The sequence below is a fragment of the Elaeis guineensis genome, chromosome 1, assembly GCF_000442705.2.
Source record: "Elaeis guineensis isolate ETL-2024a chromosome 1, EG11, whole genome shotgun sequence".
Classification (NCBI taxonomy): domain Eukaryota; kingdom Viridiplantae; phylum Streptophyta; class Magnoliopsida; order Arecales; family Arecaceae; genus Elaeis; species Elaeis guineensis.
The window spans coordinates 4800695-4827962 of record NC_025993.2 but is presented as its reverse complement, the minus strand read 5'-3'; the positions used below and the strand labels follow the sequence as shown (position 1 = coordinate 4827962).

General features: G+C 37.9%; 1 protein-coding gene across 5 annotated transcripts; it reads right to left on the bottom strand.

The window, feature by feature from the left end:
• Positions 1–207: 207 nt before the first annotated feature.
• On the bottom strand, positions 208–26784 carry LOC105035012 (sister chromatid cohesion 1 protein 4). Of its 5 annotated transcripts, XM_073260806.1 has the most exons (18): positions 26250–26508; positions 12519–12620; positions 12165–12423; positions 11921–12018; positions 11770–11819; positions 10933–10994; positions 9565–10346; positions 9337–9456; positions 8807–9247; positions 8523–8667; positions 7528–7664; positions 6069–6671; positions 5846–5988; positions 5513–5734; positions 5173–5206; positions 2395–2506; positions 2165–2294; positions 208–543 (listed from the first exon to the last, which is right to left on the bottom strand). In XM_073260806.1, exons 1-18 carry the CDS (start codon positions 26371–26373, stop codon positions 445–447), a joined length of 3663 nt encoding a protein of 1220 aa, XP_073116907.1. In that variant the 5' UTR covers positions 26374–26508; the 3' UTR covers positions 208–444. The 5 variants fall into 5 exon arrangements, with proteins under 5 accessions (XP_073116907.1, XP_073116835.1, XP_010908712.2 ...); XM_073260734.1 differs by having other exon boundaries at positions 9337–10346; XM_010910410.4 differs by lacking the exon at positions 12519–12620 and having other exon boundaries at positions 9337–10346; positions 26250–26784.
• Between the last annotated feature and the right edge of the window lie 484 nt (positions 26785–27268).

Below are 27268 nucleotides of genomic sequence, written 5' to 3'. Positions count from 1 at the left end.
TATCCACACCACCCTTAAGAATAGACAAGAACTTAATTTATTAACATCCAAACCACACCCAGGCTGCATCAATTGCTGCAGGGGGGTTGTTGTGGGTATTGAAATCATCATCAACTAGATACAACTTGCATCCCTAAGCCACCAGTTAAACAGTTACCAAAGGTCCAAAAGAACTTTCTGATTGAAGGAACATGAAGACCAGTTAACTTCACAGAATACCAACACTAAATGATTTAATTTACAAATATATATACAGAGTATATAATTGGTATACAAACACATGCACCAACTCCACTCCACCCCAAGCTACGAGATCAGTACAATAAAAGGAAATAAAAACTTTGTAGAAATCAAAACGAGGTGAGTGAACAACGAAAAGGGTGGAGCAAGCATCACGATAAATTAGAAATACAAGGTTATTTATATTATTGTGTGCCTGTTGGATTAGAACTCTGACTTCAGAAGCTTTATTGTAGGCTTGATGTTGATACATTCTAAAGGGTTGTCCTGTTCAACATGAATGTAATCCCTTGTTTTCAGAACCTGCAAAAGAGTACAAATCAATGCAAAAAAAAAAAAGGAGAGGGGCAGATGAAAATATGAATTTTGCTGATATTCAAAAAAATAATGACAGGAACAATAGATCATGAAAGCTCGTGCGCACACGCATAGAGTGAGAGAGAGAGAGATTCCTGATAGCAGGATTGAAACCAACGAAGGTGCTATAAAGCATCTAAAATGCCTAGAAACTGGAAATCGAACATTCCTATATATCCTGCTTACGCATCAATAATCACAAAATGTTCAATTTCAATAGCATGATATGATGCTTTGATTTGAATTATGGCTTAAAAACACCAAATCTATGAAAAAGGCCTCGAAATACATATTCTAGAATGTACAGATCAATAATCGACATGCAGATTCTATATGAAAAACATATTCCAGCACATGCTGGTTCTTTTAGTGTTCTCCATTTGTTGGCAGCTCAATGCATAAAACACCTCCAAAATATATAATTATAGATCTCTAGGTACTTAAATTATTGCAGATAATGATCAGCATTGAAATCCACAATCATAAACTTCTATAATTAATTTTACACTTCATGACTTGAGATTTTTATTCTCCAGACAGACATGTGTATGTGTGTCTGAGTGTTTCATCTCATCAAGAAATTCCATTGTTAAGAATGCCATAGTAGAAACACAAGGAAATAATTGATGAAACTCAAAAGTATATTCTTTATGTTTGTAGAACACAATTATGCTTGGAAGTGTTAAGTTGGTTGATGCTCTTTACGGAAGCTATTAGTTTGTGACAAAAAGGGGTCATACTGAAACCTGATTTATGACAACACATGGTAGCAAATTTGATCCATGGTCTTCTAGAAAATATATCCAGGGAAAAGGGAGAGATTTGTGGAAGTGGAGATGACTAAGCAACAAGGAATGTGGGGGCTAGGTTAAGGAAGCCCAAAAAGTAGTGGCAGAAGCTGAGGCATAATCAACGAGAAAGGTGGCAGTGGAAGATTAAGGGGTGGGTTAGAAAGGAGTGGTTATTGGTTGGACCAGGTCAACTGCTCAATTGGGGGACCAGTCCAACTGTGGAGCAACACACACATGGACAGACAAAACAGAAAACAGCGCAATACACATGCTTCCGTGCATGTTGCTTCATGGTTGGACTGATCGTGCATGTTGCTTCATGGTTGGACTGATCCACCAGCTCACTGGTGGACCTAGTCCAACTAAAAATTATATGGTTAGAAAGAGGAGTTGCAACCCTTAGGAAGATGAAAGCCATCCCATGTTACACATTGGTAACAGTTAATATACAATGCAGCATGTCGGCCTTCCTCACCAAAGCAAATTAGATAACTATAATGATAAGGAGATCAAAATGTGTCATGTGCATCAACCTATACCCATGTAAAACATGTGGATTTTGTCTTCTAACCTATATCTTGTATCCATACATATGTATGTGTGCATGCATGTATGACATATGTATTTGATATAACTTTGTTGTGTCAGTATAACACAACATATGATTATGAGATATTTAACTCAAAAACATTTTTGTTGCTTGCAAGAACATTTAACTGAAAGAAGACAGATTGAGTTTAAACAGCCAGAAAGAAAATCTGAGAAGATTGGCATACCAAAGTCTCAAAGAACATTCTTGATGCTTCTTTGCGAGTTTTACCAGCTAAAAGGCGATCCATGGCAACAAGTTTTCTGCCACGTCCAGATTCTTCATCAAACAAAATTTTCAAATACCTTGCAACGCCCCTATAAGATTGATACAAACAATTCAGTGTACATTCACAAAGTCACTGGCAAAAAGAAATAAATAATAGACATAAATGAAACAACAAGTTGAGGAGGTTACCTTGTCCGGGAGGACCAGCCGCTGTTTTCAACTGACTGGGCCTCTTCAGGATTCGGCATGTCATGATCTGCTGCATCATCATAGTCGGCTTCATCATCTACATTAAGAAACTCTGATACACAAAATGGGGAAGAAGGTTATGAAAGTCAGTAATGAAAACAAACTTCCCATATATTTGCATAGATGCCAAAGCAAAGACAGACAGAACTAGCATTTACATGAAAATCAAGTGCTAAATCAATCAATTGCCAAAGGCTGAAACATGCCTATATCTACCATGTGAATCCTCCAACTCACTTTTAGGTCACAGTGAATATCGCATTGCCTTTTCAATTAACTTTCACATTGTAACTATGATGCAACTAATCTCCTATAACACTTTGTTCCTTGAGCCTACAAAATAGTATCACGAGCATGCTTTGATGACCATAAATAGCTGGTTCTTTTTGTCAAAAAGACCTTTGACATGGACAGAAGCAGAAAGAAAATAGCTGACTAAGAGTTTTGCGTGGTGGGATGTTATAAAGGAAATGGTTAAACTAGTTCATTTTTCCACAAAAAAAGAAAAAAAAGAATATATATATATATATATATATATATATATATATATATATATATATATATATATAAAATATGGTTTGGGCTCAAATTATAGCTATTGTAACTTTTATAGAATTGCATCTTTTTTCAATTAGATGATAGGGGCCATACATCCAAGATCCAAGCGTTAGTTGTGATGTAATATCTCTAAATTGCTTCTCCACTGAAAACTACGTGATTTGGAGACCTTGATGCATCAAATAGTCAAAAATTGGTCTGGTTTAAATAATGTGAAAAAATTTACTACTTGATGTATAGGCTAAAGGTCTTCAAGTCAAATGATTTTTGGTGTGTGGGAAGTTTAGAGATAGTAGACCACATTCAATGGCTCGGATAAAAGATTGAGTACTTCGTAAACAGATGAGCACTTCATAAACAGGATAGCAAGATGAATGGTCAGTGACATAGAGAACTTACCGAACAGAAATGTTAATTTAGAAGTCAAATTGCTGTTTCTGTTGTCATTTGATTCTCAATAAGACAATTTTAAGACTCAACACATGTTGGGTGCAAATATGCATGAGGTTAAATAAGCAGCCAGCTAACATCTTTTGGTGGTACACTTATTATTTTTCCAACTTAAGGAACATATAGTCGTCAATCAGTTGGATTACCATTCAATTATCAGGTCTGAGGTGCAGGATTTTGGCTTCTTTTAAGCACACTTATCATTTTCCTCACTTAAGCAACACCCACAAATCAGGCTTCTATTGTAGCAAGGGGCATAAAGACCGGTAAGCCTGTTCATACACTCTACCTCTTGCTCCATTTCTTTCCATAGTTTCTTATTCTCTCTTCTTATTCCTCAAGTTCTTTTGTTTTCTTTTTCACCCATCCCACAAACCCTTCCCTTGAGGAGATTTTGTGACACAGACTATTGCAGAGGAATTATGGTGGACCAAAATTTCCTTAAAGGGATGCACGTTTAATCTATTGCCATTAGTTGATAACCTAGACTCATAACATAATAATAAAGCACCTATAACACCAATCCATTGAATGGACACTCTGTCTTCCACTCTCTTTTCTCATTCTCGCATAAGGGTCTTACCATGCAAGTGCCGATCTGAGATCAGATATCTACTATTTCCCTTTTTTTGTGGTGTCTGATCGGAACTTATTCCATATAAGAAACGATCATGCTGATGATAGGTCCTCAAGTAAGGCATCCAAAGAATTTCAAAAGGGAATAATAGTGTTGACGCAGCGCCAAATGTTCCCCAAATATTGAACCATTCCATACTCCATATGATCTCAAGTCTTGGAAAAAGCCGGATGGCTGTTCCCTAATTTTCATGCAAAAACTGAGGCAGGTTTCCCCTCATGCTAATTTGTTCCCTGTTCTAGCTCCCTCATCGACAGTTATCGTGGTCAAGACATCGGCACCAGTTCATGAAGGGTTAACAACGTAACATCAAACTAGATCAAATTCTCAAACTATGATGGACCAAATTCTGATCGATAGAGATGACTCATAACACAGGGAAAAGAACACAAAATCATGTATAAAGACAAAGATAAACATCACAAGTTCTCAAGCCTTCAATTTAGAAGGCTAAATTAATAAACAGTTGGTTATGCCTTTCCTCTAGAAAATAAAGAATAAACATATTTATTACTTTAGTCTCAGAAATAATAGGTTATGATCCTACAACAACTTAAGAAATGATTCATCCCTCAGAAAAATTAGATGGATGTGCAGAAGATCTGGCATCACAAAGGTAAAAAATACATTGGAGAAGAATAACAATTTAACCAATTGAAGAAGAAATGAAGGAAAATGGGCAGCATGTGCATGTACAACAAAACTTTAAGGACAAATAAGGGGTTTAGATTTTTCCAAAGTATAGAAGGGTCAGACAACTCGAAAGTATATAGATAATAAGATGCGAGCATGAACTTCATAGAACTTGCTTCAACAAGGATTGTAATTCTTAAAAGAGAAGAATATTAAAAGGTTCCATAAAGACACGTTAGCCTAATGGGAAAGAACACGGTTAGTTATGATTAATTGACTACGGCTGAAATAAGGCTTAGACAAACCATTGGCACACTGGTGCAAGTGTATTATAGCTCTAGGTGTGGTCTTTTGAAGTCTATGGCATCTCTCAGATAACAATCCTTTCATAGAAAAAAATGGAGAAATGATGCAGATCTAGATCATGACTAGAAGATTACCTGTATCATTGCCACCAACTGCACTGCCAAAATCCTGCACAATGGTAAAAAAAAATTATTAGTGGAGAATGAAAGAGAGATCTAGATGATGTGAATTATGCCAAATGAAAATAAACAATATGACCAACTTCAAAATGTGGCAGTTGTCACACAGACCTACAGTAAGAATAATATTCAAAGATATGAATTTATGGGCATGTGTGGATCGCATAGATGGATGTGCACATATACCTATATACCTCTGTAGCAGTATAAATCTTTACTAACATCTGCAATTTAACACATGATCTTTGAACAGGCATCTTCTTACATGTTTGCATTAAATAAGTCAACAACTTACACTACATTCTTTTGCAGCAGCAAGATCCACAGAAGCACTTTCTACATCCATACCACCCTCTGCATTAAGTTCCTGCAAACCAGAATTTTCTCCAACTGCAGATGGAACATTTTCGATTTCAGTATTTGGTTGAAATGAGTTCACTTCATTTTGCAAGTTTTTCTGCATCACAGATCCATCTTCTACTCTAGCATCTAAACCATTGTCTTTTCCCTGCACAGTCTGATGAGAAGTTACAGCAACAGGGTCAGCTATTTCACTACCTTCCATGGCCACATCTAGCATAGTAGAGTTCAAATGTCTAATAGTAGTCGAGTCTGTTTGTAAACATACCTCAACTTCAAGTAAACTGCTATCTTGTATAGAGACTAATGTCTCTGTGTGTCCAATCTTACCAACATCAGCATGAGTATCATGTGGGCAGTTTATGTTTCCTGCAGCTGCTATGCCCCCATTTCCTGCCACGACGGAAGCATCTGTAGCAATACAGGCATGTTAGTGTGGAACAAATTATCATCATTTACAACAAAGAGTGCAGTTTCATCAACCATCCTACCTCTGGTTTCATCCTCAGCAAGATCTAAGCCTATAACAGAAGTGATTTCAGTCGTCTGTAATGCTTCATTGTTCATCTCTGAGAGCTCACTGGCAGGTTGTACTGACCCATGCAGTGCTTGCCACTCCGAATGCATGCACAAATCTTCATTCTCAGAGGATGGAGCAATGTCTTCATTCTTGTGAACTGCAATATCTTCAGCTCCACAATCTGTTGCAGGTGTAGACAAGTGAACTTCAGCATTTTCGTCCTGCATATTGTTTTCCGTCATTGTAATATCACATGTTTGGATATTGTTTGATAAATCTGGCTGAGGCAGATCAGTTAGGGATCCTAAATGCTCTTGAGCATCACATTCACTGGAGCCTTTGTCAAGCTGTGCCTCAACTGCTACAGATGTGCCTGATGGTCCCTGTGTTTCAACATCAACTTTATTTGGCATAACTGGAATGGACTCGGCCATTTCTTTCCCACTAGTTTCTCTAACAAACTCTAAGCTTCTAGAAAGCTCAGCCTCTTTTGATGGGTCAGCACGGGAATGAGATTCATCAATTTCAGAATCATATCTTCGATTGTGTAAGGTGTTCAACTCCACTGATACACCTGAACAAAAACAAATCACATAAAACTTATAGGGTCATGAAATGTCGAACTTCAAACTCATCAAAGTCATAAAACTGTTTTCCATATAAACTTCAAACACCATAATATATGTAGGTGTGTATGTATGTACATATGTATGCATGTGTGTACACAGAAGTGAAAACTCGTACATGTGTGTGTGTGTGTGTGTGTGGTGTGATCTATTGCTCTTACATTGTTTGCACATAAAAAATCATATAATTTGAAGGCCCGCAGCCTATGCATCAAGTATTCAAAAAAACATGCATTGTTTCATGTCATTTAAAATGTCTAATTTTTTGACTATTTGATGCATAGATCAGAGCTCTCCAAATCACAAGATTTTTGGTGTGTAAGCAATATAGAGATAGTAGATCACATCCAATGGCTCAAATCATCGATATGAAACTACTGTCGTCCGATCTACACTTGACAGGATCTAAGTGGAAATCCACGTGATGCATATTATTGTAAAGAAGTCAAGGTCCCTTTTGAGGTTTTCTCCAAATAACTGAGTATTTCATTGCCCTTTCGCGTTTGTAGATTCTCTTATGAAAAAGCAAACTAATCACAAACAAGTTAATAGACTTTGGCATCAAAATTTCCTTTATACAAGATGAAAAGACAACACATGCCTAATTTTACAAATTCTACTCTCAACTTAACAAATAATAAAACCTTTTGGCCATTTGAAAATGTTAAAATCAACATAAAGGACAATCAACATGTTAATAATGAACTTGGTAATTCACCACCATGTTGATTTTATAATGAAAGCATGAAAATCTGTCACAATATGCAAGAAAAGAAGAATCTTAAAATAATTATATTCCCTCACCAGTAATTATAGATTCATTGAAAATTTCATCTTCTAATAAACTTTTCTCAATCATCCAAATTTCAGGACGAGTACATGGAGCCTTCTTACGCATGCGGCGTATATCTTCAGCATTTATCAGTTGTTGCCGTATTGCACTGCAAAGGGGAATAAATAAACCATTTGAAACAACACAGTTAAGAGTTTAAAAGAAGGAAAAGTAACATATATGACTTCTGACCATAGTCCTAGAATCAGGATTCACAATAAATTATGCCTAGGAATACTCGTCAATCAAAAAATTAGCAAGTTAAAATTTGTCTGGATTCACAATAAATGATGCCAAATCCAGAAACGTCTTAATAAATGCACAGATTTGTACAAAAGAATGTTCCTAATAATTCATGAAATGATTGCCAAAAGAACTACAGGATATTTCAATAAAGCATAGAAATGGATTTGGAAAATGATAAAGAAATAAATGAGGAGGGTCCAGAAAGTCCCCCAGGTGGGAGATGAGAAGCAAAAATAGAAACATGAAAGAAAGTTGTCAGAAAGATAGGAACTTCAGACAATTCAAAACTCAATTTTCAGTATTTTTCTAATTTCCTTTGTTATAAGAATAAGATATCACTAATACCTCATGCTTTTTAACATTTCCCACTCATTTCCTCCATCAGGGGAAATCAAATTGAAATAATTTTCTCAAGATGAATCACAAGAATTGCTAAATTGTTTTTGCCAAAAACGATTCCAAATAACATGCATAAAATCATTAAAAAAAAAGGAGAATTGTCAGATAAATCTGAGGAAAATCATGAAGATTGATCAGAGAAATTTTAAATTATTCAGAACATTTTGTCCCCAAAATTCAGATAGGCTTTACAATAACAGCTGGTACATGGATGTCATACAAACGGGAATATGAAGAGCAAGAAAAATTGGGGAACAGGTCATACTCAGCATGCAAGGTAAATGGGAATATGAAGAGAGAAACATTGGGGAACAGGTCATACTCAGCATGTAAGACTGTAGTATCATCCAGCAAAACCTTCCTCTTGGGCATGCCTGGTCTGGTTGTTAACCTAGGGCGTTTTAGAGAAGCTGCTTTGGGGGGTGGCGGTGTCGGCCCTATCCTCAAGACTGGTGTCCTTTTTCCAACTGGCACAATCAGGCAATTAGTTAAACTCAAATAATAAGGAAGATTGAAGTATCTATATGCAAGGCTATTATCCTTTCATGATATAGGAAATCCTTATATGCCAAATCTCATTTAGAACATCACAACATAACTTCGTACCTAAAATTGATGCCAATAAATCATCGTCATCAGGAATGTAATCAGTGTTCCGTCTAATTCGTGATTTGCCAGACATCTTTGTGGAAGTGCCATGTTGCAAAACTGGTGTGCTCTCCATTAATCGGCGTTTTTTGCCGCAAAGGCTACTGATCCTGTTGACACTTCCATCAGACTCTATTACCCCCTTTTCTGCAGTAAGCTGTCCTAATTCGCTAGCCGGGTCAACATTGCCAGCTGGGGCTAACAGCATTTTTTCAGGTTCAGGAAACTCAGAACTTGAAGAACAGTTAAACTGATCTAGTTGCGTATCTTTTGAAATAGGGCCAGTTGATGGTTCATTTGGTTTGCTAACACCTGGTACAGATTCTAATAATGCATGTCCTGACTGCTGGTGCATCTCGACATCAGTGTTTGTTGCATTAGCTATGTTGAAGTCTTCACCTGTAAAAGCAATAAAAGCTAAAAAATCCACTTTTTTACCTTCTAATCAGTCATAGCAAGTAAAAAAGATCCAAAGTTGTCAAACAAACCTTGCAAATCAAAAGAAGATTCAGTAACATAAAGTGCCTCCTTTCTCAGTGAAGTTCCGGAACAGCCTCCCAGGTCTTGTTGAGAAAACTCAGGGATGCTTTCTACTAAAACTCCATCTTCTGCAGACAGAGAACTGGCTTGATTCAGTTGCGAATTACTATCAATATTAAGTGCAGATGCATTGCTATTGGGACAATGGTCAATATCTTCTTTATAATCCTGTTTACCAAGAATTGATGGCTCAGCATTACCCTCACGTGAGGTGCTTTTGGTAGTTAAAGTCACACTTGATTCCGGTATATTTTCAGGAAGCATGGCATCGCCATCATCATGAATCTGACTGGCAACTATCACATCTTCCACTTCATCACAAACGATATCATTTTGTACATTATTATCTGCACTCTTCTGTCCACATTCTGAATGAGGTTCATCAGCTGCAGCTACAAACCCACTTGAAGTAGGCAAAGAGGTCAGTGGCACAATATTAGCCGGCTCACAGTCCATTGTTACTGCTTGTATATGACCACTTTCAGTCGTTGAATCTGGACATTCAAAATGTGAGCCAGGTTTATCAGACTTCAAGGCCTCTTCACCAGTTACCGGTGAAGTTTTTCTTTGTGGACTCAGAACAGGACTTTCCTGTGCAGCAGCTGAAAATGTCTCTTCCATTAAACCAGGAGTAGATGGAGCCTGAGCAGATTCAATCAATTCTGTGGATGCAACTTCATCAGCAGTGCTAATAAAATCAATTTGACTGGGTATTGCAGTGGAGCCTTCGATATGATCCCTTGGAAAAAATGCTTCATTAAGATCAGGAGTTTGAATATTGTACCCATGCCACTGCGAGGTGCCATCATTTCTTGGAAGTACATGCTTGTCAGGATTATCAGAATGTTCAGACAAATCATTTGGAGTTTCAACACTCTTATCCTTATTGAGCCCACTTTCACCTTCATCAATTTCCATGTCAGCAAGAGAAAACAAGGACTGGCCCTGATGCATAGCACTGAGGGAAAACATATTAGAGTTACGAACAACACCATCAGATGTTCCTAAGGTTGTCGTTAACAACACAAGGCAAAGTTCCAACTGGAATAGCTTACATGGTATACTGGAATGAAAAATTTAATACAGTGCAATGAGTATAATTTGATATTCTGAAGTTCAAATAACAAGAAGAAGGAAGATTGGAATATTTAACAAAACAACATTGTTGGTCATGCATGTAAACGTGCATAAATACACATTCTCCATTATGGCAATTTATTAAACAGTCAAGCTACGTTGAGCCTTGCAGTCAACTAGAAGACTTAAGTAGTAACTCCCTAAAGGCTTCTTAGGGTTGCCAACAATAGATGATATATCAACATAAGGTACCATTAACTGAATGCTGGAATTAAAAATGAATTGTTATGAGAGAAAAGGATTTGCATAATCCTTATTACTCAAATAATATCAAACTTAGGGGCATAAAGGAGGGCAGAACATCAGAGAAAGACTCAGGGAAAAGGAACAAATCGACTAAAAAACCGAAAAAAAAGAGATTTTTATTAACATTAAAGGAAGCCAAAGAATGAAACAGAAGACTTTACCACTTATCTGAGCCCAGTGAAGTTGATGCATGCTGAGAGGGATGCTTGTCCAAGAATAAGTCCTGTCAGTGGTCAAATCAAAAACATAAAAAATAAGATTTCACAACAATAATAATACCATCTTTTCTCTTTACAGGTGAACTTCATTTGTCTCTCTCCCACCGAAAGAAATTTTTTTCCTTTTTGTTTTTGTTTTGCGCATCAGCTTGGGGTTCATAACATTTGTTTCTAGAACAAGTGAATACACAGTAACAGTATGGCACCAGTACAGGTCTCCGTACCGAGACGGCATACCTTGCAAATGCCCATATAAAAAGGGAGAAAAAACATACAATGTGAGGCTTACTAGGCCACCATAGCTCCCAGAAACAATTATGCGGCCCTAGCATTAACCAATAATGACTGAAGGCTTATGCGGCCCCACATTAACCAATAATGACTGAAGGCAAGATATGATATATTCAAATCACCCAATTCTCATGTAATTTCAACCAACCAAGGACGTAGCTCATGGATATACCCTATAAAGTCTATTTTGCAAACCTTTTTGACCTTTTAATTTCAACATCTATTATGAAATTTAAGGATCAATTGCATGACTTCACTTCCATGCTAACACAAATTCAAGGTACCCAAATTGTAATCAATGCAACTGGAAATGGACATATCAATAACACTGACACAATATATTCATTGACAATCAGAAATAAATTATCATGGGAAAAAACTAAATGAAGAATTTCCACCAAATGGTACATGACAAAAAGCAAGGAAGAACACTATGCACAGGCCTGCACATGCACATATGTGTACATGCACACATGCATTAGCATTTACCTCATCAAGTTCTAAGCCAATCTGCGAAGCATTTCCATCGCCAAATCTTTCTGTACAAACAAATTCAGCATACACAATTTAATTTATCATGGACAAGATATCACTAACCAAATTGCATTAAATGCATCATGCTTTATAACTGAACACCAACCATCCAGTCCAAATTGCAATGTCGAATATCCTGTGCCATCCAAAGTATCTTGAAGTGTGATCTGCTCTTTCGAACTGACATGGCGGTCAACAAAGTCGCTGCAGTTAAGGAATAAAGCTCGGCAGTTACAACAGAATGAAACCACCACATCCCCATTCATACATGCAAACTACTGTAGAAATGCATGATTAGAAATTGATATAATATATTGCATGAACTCTGAGAGGAAGAATCCAAAACTGACCCCTCATATGCACTATCGGGCAGCTCAAAATCATCCAGATGAAAGGTCTCTGGAAGAGTAATGGAGTGATATGGTGCGGTAGATTCTTCTGGCGGGAGATCAACTGCAGTTGACCGAAATGCCTGTTTTATCTTCAGCAGAGCCTCACTGCAGTCATGGAAAAGATAATTCACCTTCCGAGAATATATCCTCACCACACCTAGCAGAAGATGGCTAGACAACCGCAGTGCAATTGGAACTTCAGGGAAAAGAATAGAATCTGCATTGAAAAATTATCAAAAAAGTGAGAGGAAAGACAACAAAGGGACTAAATTACTTAAGCTTCCAAATGCTAATAATCATGGTTTTATGTACCAGCCTGTGCAGGGCATGCCAGTCGGCACAGTGCTGGTATGGTACCAGGGTTCAGTATACCACCAGAGTGACACATGATACAGCTGCTGTGTGCAACTGGAACTGTACCATATGTCAGTAAAGGCATGTCCTATTAGGGCTAGTATTTAGAACCTTGCCAGTGACAACACAAAATTGTACATGCCGAAATGGAAAATATTAAGAGTGCAATATGTTAGTCAATATAAGGAAAATCACGAATAAATTTACAAAGAATAGTATGAAAATTTAGACATGGTATGCATTAAAGAGTAATCAAGCAACAGTTTGAATGAGTTTTTCATAGCTAATTTAATGCATATCTTCAGTAGATCTTGTTTTCCATGATCCATGTACATGATGTTGGTCACCTGATTCAAAGATCACAAAGAAGAAAAGAGGACGGCAGCGAAAATTGCTAAAGAACCTAATGAAAGCTTTGCATGGTCCAGAACTAACAAAATCCTGCATAAGTGAAAGGAAGATATATTATTCCATTCCATTCCCAAGGAAATAGCACCAACCAATAGGTTCTTTTGGTTCTAGTGAGGTAGTTGGTATCAGGACAGAGATGTGATTTGCTCAGCTTAAAGAAGCTACTAGATTTTTGCGATTTGGGACACCATAAGAGATGTTGATATTTCTCTAAAGCTATAGCATATGTAACATCCGATGGTGTTGATGTGGAACTCAAAAAACAAAAAGGAATAATTTTCTGGAATATGAGCATACAAAAACTAAGTTGAGGCATCAATAATACAGGCACAACTATTATATTGGTTTTGTTGTGCACCACTATGGTTTTAAGTTTATGTACAGGAAGGCTTTCAGAAAGACAGAATGCTGGAGGAGTCTACCTCATAGGAATCCACCTCATTGATCACATAGAAGTACAAATTGAAGGTACCCGATTCATGGTTTGGAAAATAGACATGTTAGGACTTGCATGCTATTTGTCAGAAAAATGGACAAAATGGAAGGGAAAGAGAGAGGGAAAGGGGGGAGAAAGAGAAAGAGGGAAACGGCGACCGCGAGACAGAGAGAGAGAGAGAGAGAGAGAGAGTATTAGTAGTGTAGCTTGGTAGAAGAAATTTTACTGGTCACCAATAGAAGACAAACTAGATATTGATTGTTACCCTTGTCAATACAATCTTTATATGAAAATTGTTAAAGTTGACTAAGGGTCAATGTGACAACGACATCAGAATTTTCTAGTAAATACAAGATATTTGATGGTCAGAAAGATGACGGAAAGGCAGACAATATCAAGGTTCCATATAAAGAATTCATAATTCAATTCAGTGACTTCTTAAGGACTTCCCTTTCAAAGTGTTGGACAGTGGTTGACCATATAGAGAAACACCAAACATTAGATTACACAGCTATCAAAAATTACTTTAGTTGAACGAGCCTCTTGAAGTTTATCTTAAAAGTGATTGATCATGCTTCATTACCATCCACTACAACATACAGATGATATCTTTTCTACTAATCCTCTCAGATTAGTTTATTTTCAACAACAAATGGGGGTAATACTGCACATATAGCATGTGATGCACGTTAGTGAGCCAAATTGTATTAAGAGGCAATAACACATTGAAAATCCAAAATAAAGAGCGGTTGTTTACTAGTAATCAACATTTTACATCCCAACAGGACAGGGGACGTCCCAGCAGGACGAGGGGCGTCCCAGCTGTCCTGTCTTGTTCCTGTGAGAAAACGAGATCAGGACGGGTTCGGAACTCCAAAATCCATCCATCAAGAGAGAAAAAAGAAAAAAGATAAAAGGAAATGAAGGAAAGATGAAAAAAAGGAAACAATGAAATGATAGAAGATGAAAAATGGAAAAGAGAAAGTAAGGGAGAAGAAAAAGAAAGGAAGATAGAAGAAAAGAAAAAAAAAGAAAGAAAAAAAGGGAAGGGGGGAAGATAGAAGATATCAACCAGAATGCATGATTGAGATTGCTATTGGGATGAGATGGGACAGTGGGGCATCCTATTCCATGGAGAAATAGGGCTGGAAATAGGTCGGATTGGATAGGACCACACCCCCACCCAAGCCCGGTCCGAAATATTTTTTCAGACTTCAAGGCGAGCTTAGGTTCGAAAATATTTTAAAATTTAAGGCCCGAGACCCGGCCTGAACCCCCTCCCTCTGCCTCTATTTCTTTCCATTTTTCACCGAATACAAGGTGTGGAAAGGAAAGGAAGGGCACACCATGGCGGCAACAAGGTGGGGAAGAAAGATGCCGGTTCTGGTCCTCCCGGTGCGTGCTTTGGCACGAGCGAGGCTAGAAGAGAGGGAGCAGAACAACGACGGCAGGAGCATGGCGAGGTGGCGATGGGAGGGGAAGAAGAGGGTTTGCACGCCTATAGGGAACGAAAAGACTCCATGGCTCCGAGATTGAAGGACTTTGGATAGAGCACAGGGGCTTCTCTTAAGCACGACATGAGTATCCTCCTAATGGGCTAGAATTCGAACTCGGGCTCGAAGAAAACTTCAAAGCTATGAACACCGTTCTCCGAAACATCTTCAACCATACCAACGAAAAACTAGTCCAATTCCAGCATACAAAACAACACAGCGACTGTCTCAAGAGAGGAAGAAGAAAATAGAGGACGAGAGAGAGGAGGGGAGAGGAGAGTGAGAGGAAGAGAGGGCTGCCAAAGGCCATCCGAGCTCTTGTCGAGCTTGGTAAGGGTGGAGGAAGGGAAGGAGAGAGAGGGGAAGAGTCTTACTGGATGTCTGGAGACCGTCGAAGGCCTCCGGATGGATGGCACTGCCACCATGACGTCTCCAACGATCGACGAGCCCACGCCAAGGGACTGAGAGCACCTGCCGGAGGCCCTCTCTGGCTCTCCCCCCTCTCTTCCTCTCTTTCTTCTCCTTCTCCCCTTCTCTACCCTATCAGTTCGGCCCCGCACAAAATAGTACAGACCCATACTGAATCGTATCGCCGACCGGCCAGCACGAGCTCTGATTCTGGTTCGACGGTCCTTGGCTGTGAGAAAAAGCAAAACATGTACTGCTTTTCGAGTGGATTTCACAATTTAATATCAAAAACAACAAAAAAAATTTGAATTTTAGTCATTCCTACATCGATTTCTTTCTATTTTTCATCGAATCCAAGGCGCCGAAAGGAAAGAAAGGACACACCATGGCGGCAACGAGATAGGGAAGAAAGATGCTGGTTCTGGTCCTCCCGGCACATGCTTTGGCATGCGCGGCGCCGGAAGAGAGGGAGAGGAATGGCAACGATGGAAGCATGACGAGGTGGCGGTGGGAGGGGAAGCAAAGGGTTTGCACGCCGTCGGGGAATGAAGAGACTCCATAGATCCAAGATTGAAGGGTTTTGGATAGAGCACAAGGGCTTCTCCCAAGCACGGCACGAGTATCCTCCAAATTGGGCTGGAATTCGAGCTTGGGCTCGAGCCAGCCGAGCCCGGGCTGGACCAAAGATATGCTTGAGCCGGCCCGAAAGACAAACGGACCCTATGTTTAGGCCCGAACCGCCAAAATTGTTGCGGGCCTAGCTTGAAGCCCGACCTAAAGTTGGCCCAGCCCAATGGGCCTCGAGCCAGCCCGAACCCAATTCTAGCCCTATGGAGAAACAGGAACACCGTCCCATGGGATTTAAAACCTTGCTGGTAACCTCCAAAAATGTTGGAACCATGCAAAGTCAACAACAAACAATGTTGTCAAATCAGCTCTATTTTCTAGTTGCTTGATCACCACTCTATCAACATAGTGGATAGAGAACTTTAAAACAAAGGTGCATGAACATCAAATCCTCATAATCAGTCTGTTGGTCATTCCTCATAGTAGTTGAGATCTTTTCAAGATGAAGTGTCAAAGAGGTGCATCATCTATTGATGAGGCAAAGTAGATGATCCAAAAGGTTAGAGTCCCCTGAAACCTGTTCCAAATCTCATATATAGTTTCCCACCAGTCAATGCATTTGAATGTGGACAAAAGAAAATTTTTATTTTACATGTCTCTGAAAAAAATATTATGACTTTTACTAGCAAAATTGCCAAATTTAGAATATTAGTTAAGAGCATGGAATTGAAACAAATTATATATTAGTGGAAACCAAGTAGGAACAAGATTTCATGCAAAGATTTAGGTCCCAACGGGATGTCCCATAGGACATCGAGACAAGATACCATCCCATGTGTTGGGATACAGTGTCCCACTAGCGTCCCAATGTCCCGATTGGGATATCTTGGGACATCCTCTATTCCAAGTATCAGGACAGGACGGGACGGCGGCGCATCCCATTCCATGGAAAAATCGGAACAGTCTCGTCCTAAGAGATTTAAAACCTTGGTTCCATGATGTTCAGTCCAAGCTATAAATGCAGTATGAACTAGTTTTTTAGATCCTCTAGTTCAATGGCCCACTTGCTTCCTACTTGGCAAGTTGCTTTTACAAGGTTATGAACACATTAGGGGGAGTCATAGTCAGTAGTTTTACAAATTTCAAAGAGACTAAGTATATAGCGAATTATGTTACTCATAGGATCATGATGGAGATCAGATCACCACTACATGAATTTGTTTCTGCTGCGTAAAATCAGTATTATCCATCATGACCATGTCTCTGATCCATAAACAGAATCGAGGTTCTGATATTTACCATTGAGAAGTGGCCCATCAATTACAGCTAGTGCACGTGATTCATCTATATAAAAGTCAAAGCTGAGAAGAGAACATACTTAGGGAAAACATAATGAGATCAAATAAAACAGGCCATCTATTATATTATAAAGAGGATTCTGGGTCACCGTCAACATATTCGTTGGTTGTTCCACCAAGTTGCTTTGTTGAACATGAGACTGAACAGAATTCCAAAGTAGGCTGAAAACGGATTGGATTTGGATCGAATACTAGGATATCCACATTTGTATCCCTATTTTTTAATGAATACAAATATGGATTCAAGTCCGGTATTAGTTATATCCATATTTTCTCTATCTGAATATGGATATAAATTAGATATTATTTGGATATAAATTGAATGTCGAGTGGAATTCAATAATGGAAACTAAATAGATCACACAATTATAAAGAATGGATACGAAATCCATATCAAAATTACAAGCAATGCATTGTAACTAGGCAATGGTCTAAGATGTAATCATTAAACTTGCAAAGAGACTGATTTGACCAAGGGTTCAAATCACCAATCCCACATGATTTATATTAAAATATATAAAAAAGTAAAACGATTTAAATGAAATATATAATAACAGTATTAAAAGTTTTCTATATTAAATACAATTATTACTTTTTAATTGCAGCATAAATAAAAAGAATCATGAATCATCTATTTTTAAATAAATGTTACAAAATATATACAAATTAGGAATATATTGACATTATTGGTATTTTTGAATATTTTAAATAAAAAGATTTTTAAAATATTATAAAGAATAAATAAAGTTATTTTTCTAATTTTGATCAAAAGAAAGAGCTGATGGTTGGTAGGCCAAAGCCTTGTCAATGATGGCTAGGGTGACTCTGATCAAGTCGGTCCTCAGCTCTATCTCCATCTATCTGCTATCCAAAATTGTCGTATCGAGAACCTCTCTCTAGAAGCTGGAGCAACTCTTCAAGAACTTCCTATGTGGTTCGCACCATGGAGGAAATGGGGTACATCTTCTAGCATGGAAGGTTATTTGTCAGCCGATCAATAAGGGAGAGCTAGGCATAAAGATCCTAGTGGTTCAGCACAAGGCTCTGATCGCTTGGCATGTTATGAGATTCTTGCTCCAACTTAGCAACCCCTGGAGTACGATGATGCGTGCCAAATATGAATCCTAAACTACTGTAGAGGATATTAAGGCCAACCGGCGGTGTTCCTTCATGTGAAAAGCGATCTACTCCTGTGCCCTTGAGGTGTTGGCCCTGACTTCTTGGTGGGTGGGGGATGGGCTCTCGATCAACATCACCCGAGACTCGTGAGTAGTTGACCTTCCGCTGTGCTGGTGTCTGACCTTTGTTAGTATTGAGGTTGATGAGACAATGCAAGTTCGGGACCATCACCAAGTGGAGGAGAGAGGATGGGATGTGGCATTGGTGATCATTACTTTGGAGGCCAGTTGGCTGAGCGAGTTCTATCCCAAGCGATCCCTGTCCACAGTGGCCCTGGCACCAAGATATGGTGGTCTTCATGCATACCAAGGGTAGCAGCTAGAGAGTTGTATGACTTATACAAGTGCGAGCTAACCAAGAGATTGGATGGTGCTTGGATCTGGAGGCTCGAGATTCACCCTAGTGTGCGTCTGCTTCTCTAGAAGGTTGCCCGGAGCCATCGTCCTACGAGGGTGTTGCTGAGGGCTTGGGGATGGACATCCCGACATCCTAACCTAGTTGTGGTCTGGAGGATGAGACGATAGAACATACATTATTTTCTTGTTTGAGAGCTACGCACATCTAGCGGCTGTCCACTATTCTTCCTAGGGTGCTCCAGTCAATAGGGACAATACAGGATTTCATAGAGGTATTACAATAGTGTACGATGGCCAAGGATTCTGGGTCAGCCAGTATCAAGATTGCTTACATTGTCTACCATATCTGGCTAACTCGGAACAACGACATTTTTTAGGCAAGATGGCAGCCAGCAAGATTTGTATTGGAGATGGCCATGATCCAAACAGTAGAGATCATTGACCTATCATCCACTGATTCGATCTTTATAACTTGGGACATCTAGGACCCCCCTCACGCTCATGTAGTGTCTCGATGAGTTTTCTCACTTGGGAGCCCCCATCCCCCAGATTTCTAAAGGTCAACTTCGACGGTAGTGTTATTGGAAGCAATGGCAGAGCCAGGTTCATGATCCGAGATCCAGATTCTAGATTGATTGTGGCTAGTGGGACCCATCTTTTTGAGACCACCGTGCCTAGAGCAGAGCTGCGGGAGGCCTGGGGGGCATCACGCATGCAAGGGGTCCTAAGGGCCAATTGATTGATGATTGAGGAGAATTCTACCACAGTGGTAGGCTGGATGTGGAGCCAAACTAGTGGAGCGGCTCAACACCCTCTCATCCGTGACAGTTGGAGGCTCCTAAGAGGATGCAACACTGTCGACATTAAACAAATATACCGAGAGGCGAACAGTGCTACCAACTAGGTAGCTAGCCATGTTGCCCAGCACTCAGGAGGGACCATCTGGACTGATGCTTCTGTTTTGCCTTCATTCCAAGGGACATTTTTTTCTAACATTTTGGATTGTATTCATACCCGTGTTCTATGAGTCTTTCACCCTATCAAAAAAAAAAAGCATTGATTTTTTTATAAAAATAATTATTAAAATATGAATATCACATATATTTGAAAGGACCATGTTTTATAATGTGACTAAGTTTTGAATAAATTTAATAAACCATAACTATATATTAAAAGTCAATGCTATCACAAACCTTAAAATCCCTATCTGCATCTGGATCCAAAAAAACCTTAATATCTATATTCAAATCCAAATCTGAAAAATAACTTAATATCCATATCCATATCGGATATCCAGCAAAATTGTAAGTATATATCCGGATCCATATTAGCATTCTATCGGATATAAGGATCTCTATTCAAATCTGATCCGAACTAGATACAGAAACAGATTTGATCATATAATATCCAACCCATTTTCAGCCCTCCCCAAAAGAAAGAGAAAAAATAGAAAATATATTTGAGAATAAAAACCAGTAGTAATAAAGCAAAGAATTGAAATAATAGATAAGAGCAAAAGCCCCCTCATGTGCGATGCACAAAAGGGAGATTATATGTTGTTAAATTAACATATATGCCAATGGTAAAGAGTTTCCTTTTTTGAAATATCTCTTGAATCCCTAGTATCAGGTCACTTTAAGATTCCCCTATGCCACTCCCATTGTTAAATGAATCCAAAAGACAACCATCGAAGTATTTAATTAGTTGTTTTAGTTAATGGGCTTCTATTTTGGAGAAGTCACTAATTACTTTAAAAAGTGATGGGCATCACCATCAAGTGTACCCATGCATTAGTTCCCCTTTAAAAATATTATCTTTAGCTTTAGTTTAAATCAACAATGTAGCTCTCCCAGTTTAACATAATCTATTGTCTCCTCCTTACCTGATCTTCGTTTCTTACGGTGAAAATTACCTTATGTTTTGTTGGAGTCATTAGAAAATTTATGGATGAAATTGGAAGGATAGATGACCTCCATCCACCATTTGGTTCAATAAATAATAGGACGAATGGATGAAAAAGAAGGCATTGCCCATCCACCCTGGTCCACCAATTTGCATCCTCCCAAATTGGAAGGATGAAGGATGGATGAAGCATTGAAGGATGGACTTTTGCATTGACAAAATCACCCCTCATTAATTTTTTTGATAAAACTATAATACTTCTTCACTTTTTTATTCATATTATTTATATATATTTTTATTTATACTATTAAATTTTATGAGTCATTATTTTAATTTTAGTATATACTTTTCATAATTATAATTAAATAATTAGATTATCTTCTATTTCTGTATTTATATTTACTATTTTCATTAACTATTTGTATAATATTAATTAACTAAATTATAAATTAATTATTTATTTATATAATTAATTCATTAATAATTAATCTATAAAATCATGTATTAAATTAATATTTATATAATTTTTTTATATAATTATAGATTATAAAGATTATAAGTTTATACGTTGTTTACTTTTTTAGTATAAATAAGTATTATAAATGGATAATAATAATATTTTTATCAAAGAATAGTTTAGTAAAAATATTATAAAAATATCATCTATTCTTCTCCTCATTTTTCCTATACCAAACAAAGGAGGAAATCATTTCCGTCCATCCTTCTATATCTCACCAAATATATGAGAGGATCTATAGAAAATCCATCCATCCTTCCTCCTCCATCCATCCTTCATTCAATCCATTCTTTATACCAAACAGAGAGTTAGGGCTGATGTTGCACTAAAAAAGATCACATTAGTCTTCTCACATCCATAACTCAAGCATAAACTCAAGCAAGCCCACAGATGTACAGACCAGTTCACTAGCTTCAGATACACCATAAAGAAGTGGCTCACCATCCTAGGAGCACAAAGAAAGTTCCTAAACAATTGGATGCCTATTAACATAGGATACGTCCCTCTTCTTAGTCTTAATTTTCCCTGCTTTTTAGCATCTAGAACACCCCAATCATGTTCTCGTAGTTCCCAGGTTCTTTAGCATGGCTTCTAATTTAGGGCATGATGGGCAACAACGAGTTATTTGTCTTTGGTTATTCAGTTTGTGCTTGCAGGATAGTTTTTCACGTTTAGAATAACATAACAATATCACAAATGTATGGAATTATATTAGCACATCTGTGAAATCCTCCTAGTGAGAAAATTGCCTTTTTAGGATGTGTAATATCGTCAAAGATTCATGTGATCAATGTAAAGCTGCATCTATATGTTTGTATCCATAAGAAAAAAAAAAAGACACAAGGCAATGTTACCTACACCAAGGTTCACTGTCTCAGTACCATCCTGTTACGATGTCGGTACACCATATGGTACGGTAAGGCTCGGCGTACTAAGTGTCAGCATGGTAAGATATCAACCAGTACAGCACCAACCAATATGGACCTTGACCTAGACACCTATTTGTGTCTTCCAATGCTAGACATGGTAGCCTTAAAAAATCTAGGCATGGGGACAGAACAGATGTACACATATAAATCATATGCATATTCATGCATTTATGTATGCATATATACACGTGTATAGACATATATATATATATGTTATATACTATGTTATATACGTGTGTGTGTGTGTGTGTGTGTGTGTGTGTGTCGTACAAACATGTGTTTGTATCATTTGATGCTTATTCACCAAAAAAAAAAAAAAAAAGAAACAGAGAAAGGGGAAGGAGAGTTGTAGATGCTATCTAACAAGCAAATAAATGAATATCCATGATTTTGCAAGTTGTATATTTATTCACTAGGTACCTTTAAAGTCACTTAAGATGTGTTGAGATACTTTAACACAATAATTAACCATGGCATTTTAAACTATAATTTTAATTCTTATAACTTTATATAAAAAATATAATAATACTTTGTTTAAAGTGTCCATAAAATTTTGAAAACTTTATATAATAGCATAAAGACACTTTGCTTGGAGTGCCTACAAAACCTTGAAAACTTTATATTCAAATTGAAGGTATCCAGCACTTAAAACTAAGAGTTCCCCTACATTCCACTGGGAAAAAAGATATGTTAAATGTCCAACATTTTTGGATGATATTAACAGGACACTTCAAAGTGAAGTATCTAGCCACATCATGTTATGCCATGTCCAAGTATTTAAAAGCGTTGACACTCCTACATAGCTTAAAAATAGAGAGTCTAGGTACCATAGCATAAAGCATATTTGCTGATAGAAATGATCAAAAACCTTACTAAATGAAACAATATCAAAACTTGTGACAAGAACATATCTCTAGCAATGGCATACACTAATATCAAGGCTAAACAAATAAAACAAAGTTTTATTACTTTATATTTTTATTTTTCAAAAATTTAACAAAAACATGTGTGCTTAAATGATAGAATGATGCATTCATGGGCATAATCATGAAACATGCAGAAGCAAATGCTTTAGGTACCAGACCATACTATCTAATATGGGACATGCCGTACCAACAGGGAACCAATTTCCAAAAGATATACCATATCGACACTTGGCACAAGGCCTACCGGTTGGGTTCCGATAATCAGAATTAGGCTATCATGCTTTGCAAATCAGAACTTCTACTCCGCACCTATGCTACTGAAATGTAAGCAACTTACAGCCATCTGTGGCCACAATTCCTATATGACATCCAATGCACATAGCAGAAGCACAATAAAATAGCAACCTTTCAAATTTAATTGAAGCAGACTCTTATTTTAGAAAACATTATTTATTGTTTTTACCAACCACCATCAGATCATTGTGTGGCATCATTAACATATTTATAAATCTATAAATTAATTGATAGTTTACCGTAACTATTGATCATTCATTAGCTCAAACAGAAAAAAAAAATTCAAAAATTTTGAACAAATTTGAAGTGTTCAATTCAAACTTACTAATTTAAGGACTTTGACCACTTCAATATTACTATAATCTCGGTATTGATTCATAAATGTGCTAAACTTTTTTCACTTTTTGAATGCTTTTTATTACTTCGAAAAAAGGAAGACGGTAATTTACAATCACAACTCACAACAGACAAAAAACTACTTTTGTGGATCGAATCTTTATTCGGTCTCAATATTGTAGTCTATCCTACATCATATTGAGCTTAGGCAATTTTCTCCTTAAATTGATGACTAATAGTTCTGATTTTGGGAAAAAAGTTCCTTTCTAATCACTTAAATGAAATATGTAACAGGTGGAAACCTCAGATGATGCATATAGGCTCCAGAAGATTTGATGTCCATCTCAAAGCATAAGACAAAAACTCTCAAGGTTTGCTTTATATATTAAAAGGAATGTTTGAAAAATAAGAAGATCATGTGATAAAGTAACACTTGGAACATGATATCATGCTTGCACTGGCCCACTACATGACTTTTTGCACATTACTCTAATTGTTAAAATCTTGAAGATAACATACAAAAAAAAAAAAAAAAATTGGCCTACTTTAGTTCAAAATTGCCAAGATTTTCATGTAAAGCTTAGAATGCATGATCCACCACACATCATATCTCACAACCATGGTTTAAATGTTTATGCCACAAAGAATATCAATTAAAAAATTAAAAAAGGATCTCTATCTCATTCCACAAGAAATGGAAATAATAAATAATAATATGTACATGAAAGAAATCAATTAATGTGCAAGTCATCATCTCACATGGGCTTCTCCATGTGATGTTCAAGTCTCAATGTACATAGCATCACCCCAAAGCCCCTAGGCATGTTTGAACAGCCTCACCTCAAACTAAGAGACAAGGCAAGACTCATAAAGATTTTAATAAACAATGTGAAATACAAAGGTTTGGATTAATCCAGTTCAGGTTTATCAAGTCAAACAGTATCTATGTCTCATTTTCGAGACATTTTGGTATTATGTCTTTTATCCCCTTAGGAGTTTGCTTTGATAAAGGTTAACATACAGTAAGATATTTATCATACAACACAATATTAATATACTTTACATATGCAAAGCCTTCTTTAAAACAAAATGAACAATCAGTTCTTAGTCACATAATCATACTTTTGGGTGAACCAATAAATAAGCAGTCTCAAATTATGAATATGTAAAACAAATTAACCTTTCCAAATTCAAATAACATCAGTGTGATAATGCTTATTAGATGTTTGAAGCAATTTGAAGTCAATTGATTGAAAGATATTAATATATACAATAAACCCTAACTCCAGTCATTCACCTAAAGACTCCTCCTATTTACTCAGCTCAGTACAATAACCTACCCCCCCCCCCTCTCCCACCAAAAAAAAAAAAAAAAAGACCCCATCATGCCCCATCCTCACCAATCAAAATAAACAAAAAGATCCTAAAACTAGGACAAACAAAATTAGAGAGAACAAGGAACTAATAGGAAATCCAATCGGAGATAAATTGATGGAGAACCTTCTGATAGTGTGCAGAAAATTTTAATATGATTACTTTAAGGAAGAGGGTCGCAATCAATCATTGTGTGAAGAGGAGAAAGGGAGTGAAATAACGTTCACTGAACTGTGCCGAACCGGTTGGTTTGAGGTGTACCAAACCAGACTGGTCAGTTATTAGTTCATGGCCTTGGTTTGAATCGGACCAAACCAGACTGGTCAGTTATTAGTTCATGGCCTCAATCGGAGGGAGAGGGAGGATGTGAGGGAGCGAGCGGGGGAGGAAGAGGAGGGGAGGGAAGTTGAGAGAGAGCTCTCCAGGCTCAAAAGCCCTAATCAAAATGAAATAGAGGATCCTGTTTTGATTAGGGCTTCCAAGCGCGCACACACCCCCCCCCCCCTTCCAGCTCTTCCTTTGTTGCTACACCCCAGAACAGCATGGTACAAAACCATGCCATGCTAAACCAATCGCTAGCTGGTATGCTATCCAGTACCAGTTCAGCGAACCTCGGAGTGAGAGGCTCAGAAGGAAAGGTAAAGAGGATTGGAGGAAGCCCTGTGTACAGAACATTAAGTACAAGTGGTAGAGCTTCATAAATCAGACATGGATAGCAACAGATGCAATTGTAAAAACTTTCGCTCAGCTATAGTCCTATGATGGATAGATGGAAAAGAAAAAATTTACATAATATTAAATATGGAGAAAATTTTACACCAATAGTTAAATTCATTGAATCACTAGAACCAAACTCTATGGGGAAAGCATGGTCAAATCGTATTATAGCCAAAAACCAAAAATGCTGCTGTGATCAAATTGAAAATTTGACACACCTGAGCACAGTGATCAAATTAAAAGTTTGACACATCTAAGCCGCAGGTACATCAAATTTACAATTCCAAAAGACTGGCATTTTGAAAGCAGATGCTAAAAAGAAATGCATTTAATCAAAGCTTTAGCATACTAAGCTCATGTGGGATATATGACAATGGGGGTTACTCTGCGAATAAACTGTAACAGGGCAAGAAAACGACGAACACAACAAACAAGAAGGCGAAGAAGGAGAAGGTTAGAATAGCTGATGAATTACAGGATACCAACCTACTGAGACACCAATATCAGTATCCGCGACCTGATTCTTTCTCAGCTTCCGCTCCAGGTGAGCTGCGATCCATATCGTTCCAAGTGGCCCTTTCTTGGCCAAAATAAACTGCGAGTAGAACATCTTACTCCTTTCTCAGCACCACCGAAAACCCTAGAAGCCCATCCAAACCCCTGACACCCCTCCTCCACCAAAACTTGCCCCAAATCAACCACCCCAAAACCCTAACTTCCAAATTTCCCACTGAAACAAGACCCAAGATCCAAACTTTCCAAGCCCAACTCACTCAGCGCCCAGGCTACCAAAAATGCCGCCTTTCAACAACTCCACTGACAGAATCAAGCGCCAGCTCCAGAAAACCAGATCCCATCGAGAGGCGGCGGCGGCGGCCGGAGAACCCACCGAAATTCCAGACGCCCGAAACCCTAATCTCGATTTAGAACCGCCTATACACCCTAAAATGGTGGAATTCGAATGATGAAACGAGAGATCCGTACAGCTCGAGGTCGGAAGAATTGAACTCGAGGGGAAGACGGGAGTGGGGGAGAAAGAGGAACAAAGAGAATTAGAAAAAAGAAAAAAGGCGAGATTTTTTTTTTGAGGGGAAAAAAGAAGTACATATTTTCGACTTTCAGGTCGGCCCTCCATTCTGTCTCACCCACATCCAACCGTTCGTTTCTCATCACGTTGCTCTCATGCCGTGGAGATCTAATGGCCACCGTCCAATTTTGGGGCTCCGCGATACCGCGATGTGGGATGGTAAAATCTCTCGTGCTGTGTTAGATTTTGTTCGGTAGTGGGGATAGTTTTGTCAATTTAGAAAATAAAACCTTAGGATAACGTTTGGATACAATATGACGATGCCACGATAGGTAAACGTGTGAAGGATTTCGTTTGGTTCCAAGAATACCCTCGTACTTGAGTAAAATGGCAACTGGGTGACAAACTGGAACGCCGGGTGAGTTAAATGGAGTACGAACAGGGAGTGAGTCTCTGGATGGCATAGCTGGGAACCATC

Coding starts and splice junctions, on each gene's coding strand:
- LOC105035012 (XM_073260683.1), bottom strand. CDS start 26,373: ATGTTCTACTCGCAGTTTATTTTGGCCAAGAAAGGGCCACTTGGAACG. Junction 12,019..12,164: donor CCCGATAGTGCATATGAGGG/GTCAGTTTTGGA, acceptor CCTTAACTGCAG/CGACTTTGTTGACCGCCATG. Junction 7,665..8,522: donor ACTACAGTCTTACATGCTGA/GTATGACCTGTT, acceptor TCCCCTTTGCAG/TGCAATACGGCAACAACTGA.